The sequence below is a fragment of the Lissotriton vulgaris genome, chromosome 3_1 (genome assembly GCF_964263255.1).
Source record: "Lissotriton vulgaris chromosome 3_1, aLisVul1.2, whole genome shotgun sequence".
Lineage (NCBI taxonomy): Eukaryota > Metazoa > Chordata > Amphibia > Caudata > Salamandridae > Lissotriton > Lissotriton vulgaris.
The window spans coordinates 887,961,147-887,975,907 of NC_141689.1; the positions used below are offsets into that span (position 1 = coordinate 887,961,147).

General features: G+C 46.0%; 1 protein-coding gene across 1 annotated transcript in view; it reads left to right on the top strand.

Annotated features, from left to right (window-relative positions):
* Positions 1-14,761, top strand: part of RFX3 (regulatory factor X3) — a 688,772-nt gene that overhangs the window by 618,510 nt on the left and 55,501 nt on the right. Inside the window, exon 15 of the mRNA XM_086961210.1 lies at positions 1,880-2,088. Within this exon, the coding sequence (XP_086817336.1) occupies positions 1,880-2,088 (209 nt within the window). The remainder of the gene's footprint in view (positions 1-1,879; positions 2,089-14,761) is intronic.

The following is a 14,761-nucleotide window of genomic DNA, read 5'->3' on the forward strand; positions in this document are numbered from 1 at the left end:
TAAAGCTGTGAGCCACCGATTAGTAGGATGTCGTAAGAGTTAACATAAATGCCCGAGGGGCAATAGTATGATTCCACTTATCTGGCCATGATCAACTTCTGAGACAAGGCAGCAGAGTGACCACTTAATCCCTCATTCGGAGTTCCCTGCAATTAATCCCAGAGATTTAAAGTTATTTCCCCTAGTGAAGGGAATAGTGCGCTAACTTGGAAATAGCTGGTCCAAACCTTTTACCACCTACTTACAAGAGGTCGTAAATGTGTGTGCCACTTTTTTTAGGAAATGGGTCTTTTAATTTGCGGAGTATTTCTGCTTCCCCCGTGCTGCAGTAAGTGGGAAGGCAGGGGATGGGTCGCAGCCCTGCGATTCGGATAATTCTCTGCCCATAGTCACCAGGAATGCTAGAATGGTCCGGAGCAGTATCACCCATGATGAGGTTGTGTCTACAAGCACTTAATGGCATCACCCTAACGGTAGAAATCGTCATTTCACTTGGTGGCCGTCACTGCCTTCAGCACATCGAGGCTTTCCAGCTGCCCCATTAAGTATGTGTTTTACAGATTGTATTCTTACCAATTCTCTGCAACACTACTTTCAGGAAAGCTAACATGAAAGTAAACACATTCCAAAAGGTTAATCATCCTAATAAAGATTTATTGGCCGTGGCGAGTGAGGTGACGTGGTTTACGTGTTCAAGTCTGAGGATGAACAGTTTCAAAGCATGGTCACTTGATTGGTCAACCAATCAAATTATATTATTTTGTAATAAAATTAAAGTGTTAAGTTCCTCTGTAAGTTTACATTATTTGACCTTTGCATGACTTCTTTGTTTCTAAAGAATGACTTCTACTAAATTATTTAACCTGTTATCTAGAAGCATTATTATTCATTCAGCTTACTAAAGAGACCAGTCACCTTCTCAGATACCTTTCTCACCATTATTTCCATCTCTGTTTACAACAGACAGCATGTTGGCTCTCACAGTTTGGTAGACTTGAAATTGTTTTGTTTTGAGTGCCCGAAAAGCTTGTATTTAATGCCCAGAGGGTGCACTGTTGTTGTGTAGCTTGTATTTATGTCCAGAGGGGTGCACCGTTGTTGTTTATCGCCATTAAATACCGCTGACAATTCTGGTTTGGTGGGTCTGGGACAGTTTGGAATAACTAAATTGGATGTCAATTTTATGCAAATGTCCAAATTGCAGTAGTAGACTATATTGTGCCTGTGCTTCATGACTTAGAGAAAGTGCAGAGGGCCTGTAGGGCCCTGGTAAAGGGTGACTGTCAAGCAAAGGCAAAGCCTGGTGTTGAAAAGGTACGCTGAGGTATGTAATGCATGCTGAAATAAGTATTTTGAAATCCTTACAGCAAAACTAGCACAAAACCGGATGTCCGAGTAAAACATTCAAGTAAAGCTGGCAATAAAATAGACCAGTTAATAGTGCATCATAGAGTGGGGATTTGCTACAGGTACCTTAACCCACATCTGAATACATTATGCAAATGTTTAGACAACTCATCCCAAACGCAATATGTGAAGCCACCTGCCACCAGGACATTAAGAACGACAGCACATTAATGTAGGAGTTGTGACTTTCTATACAACTATTTTCTCCGAAAGGTGAGTGGTCTTCCAAGATAAACTCCATATTGTTCTAGAGCATTTTACTTTACTCCCATTACGAGTACTAAATGTTTCTTCTCCTAAATCCATACACGACTTTCCTGAGTTGTCACTGACATAATTCGCCAAAGTACTGGTTTCCACTTTTTGCCAATAATTTGCGTACTTCATAATTATTTGTGCCGCACATTTGTAACTGTGATCTGTGATTTTGATGATGGCCTCTTACTCTGAACCCTTTTGTGAACTGTGACAGGAGCAGGCTTCCTGGGTGTGCCAATGTGATGACAACATGGTCCAGAGATTAGAGTCTGACTTTAAGATGACCCTTCAGCAGCAGAGCACACTGGAGCAATGGGCTGCTTGGCTTGACAATGTAGTTACACAGGCCCTGAAACCATACGAAGGAAGACCAAGCTTCCCTAAAGCAGCACGCCAATTTCTTCTCAAGTGGTCTTTTTACAGGTACATCTTTTCCCTAATGTGCATGCACAGCAGAAATACGCAGTGCATCCATGAACAAAGAAGGATATGCATGTACATACAGGTGTGCCCATGAAAGGCCCTATTTTGTTCTTGGGGAAGGGATGGGTGGGCAGAGGCCGGATCTGAAGAGGACTAGATGATAAGGGTATGGTTGTTAGATTAGTATCACAATAGGGCTTTTACCATTGTATCTTTCATTGAGTCACCTGCTTAAGTTATATTTTCAGAATTCATGCTAGAAACCTTCGGTTATTAGAGATAACATAGTAATGTTCATATATACGCTCAACAATGTTGAAAGTAGTGAAAGACTACATGTAGTCTCATTTCTTGACCTGAAGTTCAACTAATCGAGTGAAAAGACCCTTTCTCCCACTGACGCAATAATTCTTTTCTACTACATATCTGAAGAACGGATGAGAGTACTCCCTTTCGGTTTTTTTTCTGTCAAATTTGATTTCCTTGACTCTGGTCTGTTTAATCTTTCACCCCCTGCTGTTGAAGGTTAGTAATACGTTTCCTTTTGCGGTTGGGTGTCTGACCCCAAGTACCTCTGCTTTTACCATGGCAGATATTCTAAAGAAGAAAAGCTTATTTAATTTTTCCGACTCCTGTGTGGCCATGAAAATGTATATGGATTACCCACATATAAAAGGATTACTTTGTCTCTACGTAGATGGATATTTTGCTAAGAAGTGTTCCTTGTATAAGAATATAAGCTCTAGAACCCTTCACGATAGAGAAAGCAAGCCCCTCTTGGCACTAAAGTCAACGTCTCCCAGATGATGTCGGTCAAAAGCGCTTATTTGTCCACATCAAAGTCCAAGAAGCATAAATCGGTTCCATTCACCACCAAAGATCCTGCCCAAGAAATGTCCTCCGGCATTAAAGGGCCCTCTTGTACTATCAGTAATAGTCAGACGTCTGATGCATGTAACAAACCTTGTGTCACCGCCAAGATTTGGCAACTGATAAATCATACCCACTCCAAAGAAGTCACTCAATATTTCTTTGATGATCTCCAACAACTATCTTGTCGATGAGCAAGATAATACAGATTCTGTCAGTGTCGGCGCCTTCACTGATGAAGATGTCTTTGTCTTCACCCCCATCAATGATCAAATCCCCTTCAGTGATCGCCAAGACCTTGTTGACAGACTGATCTTTAGCAGGGATGACCCCATCTACAGCATTCTCATCAACACCGATGATTACTTCAACAACGTCCACACTGATGAAGACTCTGGTGATCGTATCCCAATAAACAAGGATGCTTATGACCTAATCTCACTACATTGTTGCCCATAAGTACATTGATATCTACTGTTCCTTTGAATTTGGTTATTTCCCGAATAAGTATTTTGCCTGAATCTCTGCCTGGATAAAAAGATGATGACTACAGTGACTGGAAGCCTTCACATTAAGGGGACGAAGAACTGTACACTCTGATGATGAAGGTAATGGAAATCTTTGGGTACTTTAGTACTCTGGGTGTCCAGGCTTCACCTGCATGGACGGTAGCGTGCCAACATCCCCCAATGAAGCTTCTACAATACCGCAGCACAACCCAGGTGAAGATTGCACCTTGGCTCCCATTGGAATACTACAATACCGCACAAGAGGGCCGCTTTGGATCCCGCTGAAGTTTCACAGTTACATTTTCAGTTTGTGGCCCATGGGTGATGTTGGAAACTGGGTTTTTGTTGCAGTCCCACAGACACACAGACACACAGACACACCGACACACAGACACACCGACACACACACACACACACACACACACACACACACACACACACACACACACACACACCGACACACACACACACACTTTGTCTGTTTTTTTATCCAACTTTGACTAAAGTGTCCTGTGTCCCAGCAACCTAGGGCATGATGTACTAAAGAGGATTCCTAAGGGCAGCAGCACAAATTGTTGCTCACTGTGCCACTGGATTCAAGCTAGTCTGGCTGATGAAGGGTGACATACCCTGAAACCGGTCCCAGGATGCTTGTTTCTGGTCCAGGGAGGACCTGGCTCGGCAGTTCGGTCTAAACTGTTCCCATGAGCACAGGGTCAAGACTGATTTGCATATGGCTGGGTCCAAACTGGGGTGGCGAAGTGGGCACAAAAACGATGGATTTAACCCATATCTTTTGACTGGGGGAGAGTGTTTGAATCCTTCAGCATTCTGTCCATCATTTGTTGCAGTTACACTTTTTGCCCTAAGTGGGATGAGTATACCCAGACGTGGGTCCCTTGCTCACTGTGCCACTGGATTCAAGCTAACCTGGCTGATGAAGGGTGACATGCTGTGAAACCGGTCCCAGGATGCTTGTTTCCGTTCAGGGAGGACCTGGCTTGGCAGTTCGGTCTGGACAGTTCCCGTGAGGCACAGGGTCAAGACTGATTTGCATATGGCTGGGTCCAAACTGGAGTGGCGTAGTGGGCAAAAAACAGTGGATTTAACCCAGATCTTTTGACTGGGGGAGAATGTCTGAATCCTTCAGCATTCCGTCCATTTGTTGCAGTAGCAGCACAAATTTTGCCACCCTAAGGGATCCCTCACCAAGCACATGTTAGGCTGCCACTGCAGGCTGCGTGTCTTGATGCAGACAAAAGTGAAAACACAACATGACACACATCCCTGTATGCCATGTCTCCCACCACTGCATGTGATACTTGTAAGTCACCCCTACAGCAGGCCTGACAGCCATAAGACAAGGTGCTTAGTACTACATGTGAGGGCATACCTGCATGTGCAGATCTGCCTCTGTGCTGGTCGATTCTGTTACTGCCAGTACAAGAGACCAGGGAAGCCATTTTAAAACATGTGCTGGACACTGGTGAAAAAGAGTTCCCCAGCTACATGATAGCTTCACTGAAAATAGGGATGTTTGGTATCAGACATCTCATATTGGTAAACCCACATTTGCATCCAGAGGGCACCGGCCTCTGGTGTGATTGCTGACTGATTTCTGACAGCCTGCCAAGACACTGTCTGACCTCCTAGGGTGAGAGCCTTTGCTCTCAGGAGACCTCCAACAAAGGTCTGTCAGGGAAGAGGGTGTAACACCCCTCCCACAGGATGACCTGTTGATTAGCCTTCTTGAGCTGGCAAGCTTCAAAGAAGCGTCTGCCTTTGGAATGCGCATCTGGCTTCCCAATATGGAGAAGAAGCCTACCCCAGTCCAGAGCTCTCTTTGCATCTGGACAGGTGGCAAAATTAGCTAGTCAGGTAGGCATGTCACCTCCAGGCTAGTATCACCCCTAAAGTAGGCTACTGTGAGGTGGACACGATTTTTCAGAAGTAGTAACTTTGTGATGGCATACTTAGGAACTCTGGGACAGGGTTTGTGATATGTTCTCCCATTTTCCTCCAACAGGTACTAACAATCACAACTAGAAGATGGGTAATATAATAGTGTTTTTCCCTTCGCCCACTAATGTGGTAGCCATATAAGCACATAGACACCACATTCTAGTAGCGTAGACAGTCCTACACAATTAGATACCCGCTGATAGTCAACCAGGTCCTGAAGAATCGCTAATCAAATTTTCATAGTAGCGAGAAACATGTTGACCGGACTATAAATTTCTAGATGACAGTTGGAAACATTATTTTCCACTACTCTCCTCTAGAATAACCACTTTTAACTAAAGCAGTGGCCCTTTTGAATAAAGTATTCCTGATACCACTAGCTTTATTTTAAATTCCTCATACCACATTAGGTCTACCCTCTAGTTCTGGCCCCACACCCGCACTTCACCCATACAGCTGTTGGAAAAAGATCTCTGCCAAAGAGCCCCTCTATGAGGTGTTGCCCGTTGGGTATTGCACCGCCGACCCAAGGAGGAGCAGGCCCAAATGATGAAGCATGACACCTGAAAGGGTGTGTGAGGGCATTAAATCCAACAAAATGGACTCCCAGGGCTACCGCCTGGTTACCCTGCCTTAATCATCTGCATCTCAGACTGTAACATTTCTTTCTCCGTCTCCCTCAGGAACAACACGATACCTTTTGTTTAGACCTCCAGGCTAACATCACCCCTAAAGTAGGCTACTGTGAGGTGGACACGATTTTTCAGAAGTAGCCATCTTTGTGATGGCATACTTAGGAACTCTGGGACAGGGTTATGCCCACTTCCTACAGGAAGTGGCCATATAAGGGGAGTAGTGACCACAAGTGCCAGTAGCCCATTGGCTACCGCCCTACACTCCCATAACACCCCTACATTCAGTATTAGGGGGAACCACTGGCACCAGAGAAGCAGATCCTGATGACCTACAAAGAAGGACATGAAGAGACGCAAAAGCAGAAGAGAGTACCTGACTTGGCCCCAGCCCTACTTTCCTGTCTGTTGTTCTGTCGAACCTGCGCCAAAGATGATTTGTCCTGCAGCTGTGTCCCTCTAAAATGGCCTGCCTTCAATGAAGGCCAAAACCTCCTGAAGGGCAGCGGAATTGTTCCTTGCACCCTGCAAAAACTTCAAAAGTGAAGACTCTAAGGCCTCCGATACTGCCATAACCGACACCCGAAGCCACCACTGCACCTGTCGTCTCTGGCCTGAGTTGAAGTGGGCCACTGGTGCCAACAAGGTTCCCCAGCTCTCTAGAGCTCAAGTCCATTGTGGTTTCACCTTTCTTGGACTCCCCGACGTCACCTGCAGCCTCTGCATGCAGGCCCCCTCAAGGCAACTGCTCCTGGTAAGGGAAACTCGATGGCTAAAGGCACCTTTGCATCTGTTGCACCTGGGCCATGGAGAAGATGACCCCAGGTGTCCCTACATTCCACAGCATCACAAGCCTTTAAAACCCCCCTGCCCCACTTATTGGTCCACCCCCACTGGCTTCCTAGCCACAGCCAGCAGCCTCCTATTAAGGTGACCGATCCCCATTGAAACGCATTTCGCTCCCTATGCTGATTTGCACCCTGCACCCGGGCGCCCTCGTGCTGCTGGTGGTGTACTGTTGATGCTGCCTTGGACCCTGTTCACCACTCACCCCAAATTCTTGAGAATTGGACTTGTAAGTAGATGTACTCTACCTGTTTGCAGAACTTCCTTCCACAGGATAACATTGCAGAACTCAGAAATTGCACTGTGTCCGCTTTCTAAAGTAAAAATAAAATTATATTTAAAAACATACTTACCTGAACAATTTTTCTCTGATGCCATAATATATATAAAGATTTTGCTATTTTTATGAATTGGTGTGGATCTTCTTCTTGAGGCATGTTGTCATTTATAATTCATTGTGAGTATTTGCAAATGTCATGCACTCCTTTGTGTTAAGCCTAAGGCTGCTCAACCACACTACTCCTAATGAAGCACTTTGGGATTGCGTAGTAAGCCCATGTCCACTCACAAGGGAACCCCTGGACTCTTTACACTTTATAGTAACTCATTGATATATCACAAAGAGCCAGCGTCCTATAAGGGGTGTCTCTGGGTTCCCCTACGAGTGTCAGGTGGTCACGGTGTCCTTACCCTGCTCCCTTATAGCATTTCTTTATATCCGATTTCTGAGTCTTGTAATGGCGGCGGATGCATTTTTCTCTGGGTTGCTGCCAGCCACCCAGATTGTTTGGTACTCAGTTCTGAAAGGGCTGACAGGAGAAAAAACTCCCTCAGCCAATGAGAGGGCTCTTTTTTCCTGTACCACGGGACACCCAACCGTCCAGATTTATCTAACATTTTAACCTTTTCAAGTCCAACCTGAGTACAATTGTACATTTCTCGAATGTCTAAAAGAATTTGCATCAAATAATGGAAAGCACACTTTCTGAGTAAAGTTTTTACTTTCTGGAAAATTTAGGGTATTTGTTTTCAGCAGTTTTTAAGTGGTTTTAAAGATTTAAGTGACCTACTTAGTTTAAACTTTCAGTGACAATGTAATGTTTTAAACAAAAAAACACTGAAATTCACCAGTTATAGTTATCTTTAATAACTAAAACTCATGCCCTAAAGTAACTATAACTGGTGCCCCCGCCATGCACAGGTTTTTCATCATTAATGTAATTTCAAATGCTGCAATTATGTTATCAATGATGTTATATGTGGGGTAATTAGCTGTGCACCAATGTGTCTCTGAGTCTTTCTTTTAAAATGTTTCAGCCCACAAATTTCAATCATAAAAACAAACCCACAACGGCTTTTATATTTGGGGGACGAGGAGAGCCCCAGGACCTCGTGGCCCAAGTCGCTCCCTTTGCGGAAGCTGCCTATTTTTATATTATAGTTAGGCACTCACCAGACACCTTTTTTTGTTGTTTTACCAATGGGCACCGGGGTATGGGGTCTCCAGGGGTCCATTAGTGGCTAGGGGAGGGGGCTGCATGCCTCCATTTAGTAATCAGCCCAAAGGGATGAGGGCCCAGAGGGTTCAAAAGAGGCTCAAAATGGATGCTGCATGCCCCCTCCCCTATATTTTGTAATCGTCGCTGGGGGCCCCAGGGCCCAATAGAAATTTGAGGTGGGAGCTGCATGCCCCTTCCCTTTAATGTGCACTTGTCCCCAGGAAATGGGGTCCCCGGTACCAGGAGTGGCTTAGGGAGAAGGACCCCTCTCAAGCCCCCCTTCCCAAATGTTTTAAAATGAAGACCCTAGGACTTAGCCCACGGGGTCAAATTGCTAAAATATAAAACACCAGTCAGCAGTTAGTTTTTGTTGGCATGAACCTACGGGAGTTGTGCGGGATCACAGCTTTAAAAAATGTTTTTTTTTAATTTTGTTGCTAGGGCGTATCCCTCTGGTACCTCCCTACCCCCACATGGGCTAGGGGGCAGGGTATCCCTACCCTGCCCCTTATATTTTTCTTTTTAATAAAAAAATATCTCAGGGCAGGGTACTAAGTCACAGAGTTCGGTCATGGCTGCTCCAACTCTTTTCTTCATGTTGCAGCCAGCTAATCAGAATTCTCACTCCCACATTGGTCCAAGGGGAAAAAAGCTTGCTAGGCCAATTAATTTGCATGCTCTATTTCTTTCATGGGGTTTGAGGGACTCTTGTGAGCCATACGATAACTATAACTCTGGCCAGACCCTGCTAATGTCTATGACATTATTGATAATTGTAGTTCAACATTTAATATCTATCTCGCCAGTAATTTATTTTTTAAAACCTTCTGAAAGAAGGAAAAAGGTTGCACTCTCGGGTTGGGTGAAATCAATCCTTTTTATTCAGATTGCTTTATCAGGTTTTCAAAAAGCCATACCGACGCGTTTCATTCTCAACGGAGAACTTGATCACGGTTCAAGAGACGATATTGCCAACAACCAATACAAGCACTGGCGTTGCCAATAGGTCTCGCATTAGGAAAGTGTGGGCTATTGGTATTGTAAATGACAATTATTTTTTTAATATGTGTTGGCACTGAAAATATATAAATTAATAGCATTGTTATTTACAATGCCAATAACGATATATAAATATAAAATGTCATTTACAAAACCAATAGCTCCAACTTTCCAAATGCGAAACCTATTGGCCAGTGCTAACGTTCTAAGGTTAAGAAGTGGCCGAGGGACTTTCCGACTTCATCTTGCTACACTTTTCAGGGCAGTTCTAACAATTTGGAGTGGACTACACTGCGCAAAACCATGAACACACTACCAAGCATCTCGTTTTAGAGGGTAATATTTAAATCAATGCTGTCCTATTGTACGGTGTCCTATTTAGGAAGCGATTGTAACATTTTGTGCTGCTAGGGAAGCGAACGTTGTTTAAAGGGCCAGGTTTCCCTTAAAGTGGCAGCCTGCAGGCTGCATGGGGCGCAGATCCGGTTACACGTTGCTTTTCTTCTGGTGAGTGAGAAAGTGGGGGCGGGGTGAGGAGGGGGAGGGGTGACTGCTGCCGCTTATGGGCGAAGCTTTATTATGTCGGTGTACAGTTTACTGCAACTTCGATGTCGGGCATTTATTAACCCTTCAATTAATGTAGGTGTACCTAGAACACATGTAACACCACAAAGTTAAAATGGTTCACATTTCAGTCACTTTAAGTCTAGGTACCTATAGCTTCTGTTGCAGTGTTGTGCGTGTCACACACCGGGTTGGGAAGTTATCACGAGAACCGTATGAGGATTCCCCTGTTCGGAGATGAACGGACTCTGGATGTATCGGCACAATTTGTCCCAAGTTTTACCATGCGAAAATTATTTGGAAAAATAAAAACAGCGTGGAGCGCTGCTTGCACGACAGATGTAAATTTATTAAAATGCGGAGTTTGCGTCCGAATTAGGGTTTTAGCGGTGGTAGGAATACATAACGTCTACAAGCCATAGTGCTTTATTTTGTTTCTTGGAGGGGGAGGCAAGACAGAGGCAAGGACTGTGGCAAATGGCCGGAGGGAAGCCGGATGGGGGCGGGAGAGCCTGGTGGGGGGGCGGGAATGCGAGCGAGGGGAGGAGAATGGAGGGGGAGGCAAGACGGCAGTGAGTGCTGGCGAAAAGCTCATTAGCGAAAGGTAACCACTGTGGAGGGACCGGTTCTGGCACGGGGTTCAGGGCTGTGCTTCCCCGTGCAGTGATTACACAGTGGAGAGAGTGTATCAGCACGGGGCAGAAGACAGTGCTGTTCTAATGACCCTTGCAGTGTTTCCAGCGCAGTCTATTACAGTGTGGAGGGTCCGTGCTCTCTCGAGGCTGTGCTCCTGTGTGCGCCGTGTTACAGTGTGGAGGGTCCGTGCTCTCTCGGGGCTGTGCTCCTGTGTCCAGCTTGTTACAATGTGAGGGTCCGTGCTCTCTCGGGGCTGTGCTCCTGTGTGCAGCTTGTTACAGTGTGGAGGGTCCGTGCTCTCTCGGGGCTGTGCTCCTGTGTGCAGCTTGTTACAGTGTGGAGGGTCCGTGCTCTCTCGAGGCTGTGCTCCAATGTGCAGCGTGTTACAGTGTGGAGGGTCCGTGCTCTCTCGGGGCTGTGCTCCTGTGTGCAGCTTGTTACAGTGTGGAGGGTCCGTGCTCTCTCGGGCTGTGCTCCTGTGTGCAGCTTGTTTCAGAGTGGAGGGTCCGTGCTCTCTCGGGGCTGTGCTCAGTGTGAAGCTTGTTACAGTGTGGAGGGTCATGCTCTCGGGGGGCCTCTGGGCTGTGCTCCCATGTGCAGCTTGTTACAGTGTGGAGGGTCCGTGCTCTCACTGGGTCCTGGGCTGTGCTCACATGTGCAGCACTCCTCTGTGCAGTGCTCACTTGTGCAGTCTATTACAGTGTAGAGGATCCGTGTTCTCGGGGGCTTTGGGCTGTGCTCCCATGTGCAGCACGGGTGCTCTCAGGGGCCTCTGGACTGTGCTCTGGTGCGCAGTGCTCCCCTGTTCAGCCTGTTACAGGGTGGAGGGACCCTGGCGCACACGGGGCTGCAGACAGTGCCGATATGATTTATGCAGCTCAACCTACCACTCCTGATTAAAGTCGTGAAGACTAAAAGAAAGAAAATTAACGTTTGTTTCTGAGTCATGCCAAAGACAGAGGTCATGACCCCCGGTACTTTATGTGCCCAGCCCGTATGTCTCAGTTGTGTGTGTTGCTCGCACATGAACATGTCCTCATCCCTTCCAATATAAAGAATATTTTAACATTATATAATAATAAAAACTAACTCTCACGGTGACCACTAAGGGGAGTGCGCAGAGATTGTGGGCTGCTTTGTTTTGTAAGGTGCAAAACAGATACCGTTCCTTGAAAGTGAAAGCGCGGTGCAGGCAGGATGTACGCACCGTCAAATGGAGGCACTGGCCAGCTACAGTTATTTGAATACTTTGGGGCTTATTTACAAGCCCCTTAAAATGACGCAAAAGTGGTGCAAGGGTCTTGTAAATAAGCCCCTTTATGTGTTAAGAGATGCGAGGGTGAAGTAGTTCTAAGACTGCCATGGGAAAGGAAACACAAGACATATGAAACTGTCAGGGGGCAATACATGTATGTAGTAAATTTTTGTGCTGTGGCATTTCTGCTGTTTCTAAGCACTTTGGGTAATAGTTTTACTATTTGCCAATTACAATGGTTCTCATTGAACCGAATTATGAAGTATGAAAGGGCGTGCCAGCCTTACGGGATACCAAATCGTGGCCTGCCGTCCACCCATAACTAAACAGCTGCGTTTAGTTCACTGAGCCATTGCGTAGAGACCCCGAGGGACAGGAGACAACAAGAAGGTGTTGTGATAATTCAGAGACACATGTAATTGGTCGGTTGGTTCTGTGTTTGGACAGACAAGGCACTTTCGCTGACTAGACTGTGACATTTAGTTTAAAATATTTCATTGTTTACGGCATCACCCTACACCAGGAACTACTGTAAATGTCCCCTGTAGGCGTGCGGGCTTTGAGACCGGTCCTGTGGAGAGAAAAGCTGCTTCACCACAAATGCATTCAATGCCGTGCGCAGCGTCCATTAAGTGCAAACATAGGTGTTACCGCAAAACTGCAATGCTGAAAAAATACAGTCAATGCCACAGTAAAACAAGCGTGATTGTGTTAGGAAAGAGGCGTGTTATTTCTAAAATGTGATATGGTGTGCAATTACCAGAGAGCTTTATTTTGTTTCTTGGAGGGGGAGGCAAGACAGAGGCAAGGAGTGTGGCAAATGGCCGGAGGGAGGCCGGATGGGGGCGGGAGAGCCTGGTGGGGGGGGCGGGAATGCGAGCGAGGGGAGGACAATGGAGGGGGAGTTAAGACAGAGGCAAGGAGTGTGGCAAATGGCCTGAGGGAAGCCGGATGGGGGCGGGAGAGCCTGGTGGGGGGGCAGGCGGAGGAGGGAGGGAGGGAGGGAGGGAGGCTGATGCGCGTGCTTGTTTGGTCACGTGATTCACGTGAACTTAAAGAAAACCGCACGAACGAAACCCTTGGTTTCACGAGCATTTTGAGGACATGAATTCTCACTCCGCTCAATGCGCTTGCGCGCATTGATAGGTCGCGAGACCTAAAAAAACATTTTACCACATCACGTTTATGATGTTGAAATTTTTTAAATCTCCTAAGGCGTATAACATAAATCTGCCTTCTAGCTCCTACTCTGAACGCACGCTCAGGGAGTCTGTCTTCCATTGTTGCACTCATGGTAAAATGTCACGTGATATGTAGTTAAACTTGTTGAAAACATACACTCGTACTCGTGAGCAAGGAGGTCTCCCTCCGAAACGAGTTGAGTTATACAGAAATAAAAACACGCTGATCAAGTGGACGTGAAAACAATTGTTGTTGGATATATATATAGGTGTGAACAAGAGTACAACGTACTCGAAACGCGTCACTTGAAGGGTCTTCAATAAAAATATCATCCTGCCTGTAAAACGTGGGGTCTGCCTTCTTCTTTCGCCGCGCTGCCAGCGCGGAGGTTCGAGGATTTGCGCTACATATATATATATATATTCATATTCTTTAGGCAAAGACTGGACCCAGCCCAGCTCCAGTATGCAGCCAAGTAGTCCAGATCACTACAGCACAAACAGGGTCCAATACACGATTTCTTCAGGTAAGATTAATTTTTATTTTTACAACACCATTTCGTGCAAACAAGGAGGACGGTCAACGCGTTTCGGCGATTGCCTTCAACTGGACCTTACCCTGAAGCTGAGGTCAGACCCGGGACCAGGGTTCGATTCCCGACGCGGCAGGGTCCTGAACCCAATTGTCCACGGACTCGATAATTCTCGCTTCGGTGCCCACTCTAAGCACAAGTTCACACTATGCAGCTCTGGGCAACAAGCTGGCTTAATCTCCACAACGGCCCCCCGCGGCGTGATGCCTGGCTTTCACCTTGGGGATGCCCAGCACGGGTGATCTCACAGGGAAAAACCAGGACGGGTTCCCAAGGCAAGCGCCGAGATGCCCAAGGGTAACATCGAGCGCTATATAAGAACACACATACATACATACATACATACATATATACTAATATAATAAAGAGAGAGCCCAAACTTTGAGGCGGGTAATCTCAGGAACCACAGCACCAATCACAACACCCAATACAGCGTTGGAAAGGGCAGTTGCAGCAGAAGGACATGGCCGTATACATTTAAAAGGTAAAAGAACCGTGCCAGAAAAGTAGTCCCTTGTGGGCGTGTCTGCGTTGTGCTGTGGGCGTGTGTTGGGGGCATGACAAACGCTGGGGGCGTGTGGTACATTCCGCCCTTCATGCCATGGTTCATATTGTGTGCTAATCCCACCCTGCTCCCTTTAAATATCCCTGCACCCCATAATCATAACCCACCCTTACTCCTTAAAATACCCCAACACCCTTAAACACTAACCCATCTTAACCCTATAAATATACCCTGTACCCCAAAACCCAAATCTAGCCCTGAACCCTAAAAATACCCCTGTACCCCAAAACCCAAACCTAACCCTGAACTCTTAAAATACCCCTGTACGCCAAAACCCAAACCTACCCCTGAACCCTAAAAATACCCCTATACCCCAAAACCCAAACCTAGCCCTGAACCTTAAAAATACCCCTGTACCCCAAAGCCCATACCTATCGCTAAACCCGAAAACTACCCCTGTACCCCATAACCCAAAACTATATCTGAACCCTTAAAATACCCAAACACCCCAAAACATATACCTCAGTACTCCAAAACATATACCCCTATACCCATACTTACCTTATCCAAACATAAAAAAAAATAGATGCTTTTACCATTCATGCATTTAAAACGAATTTTG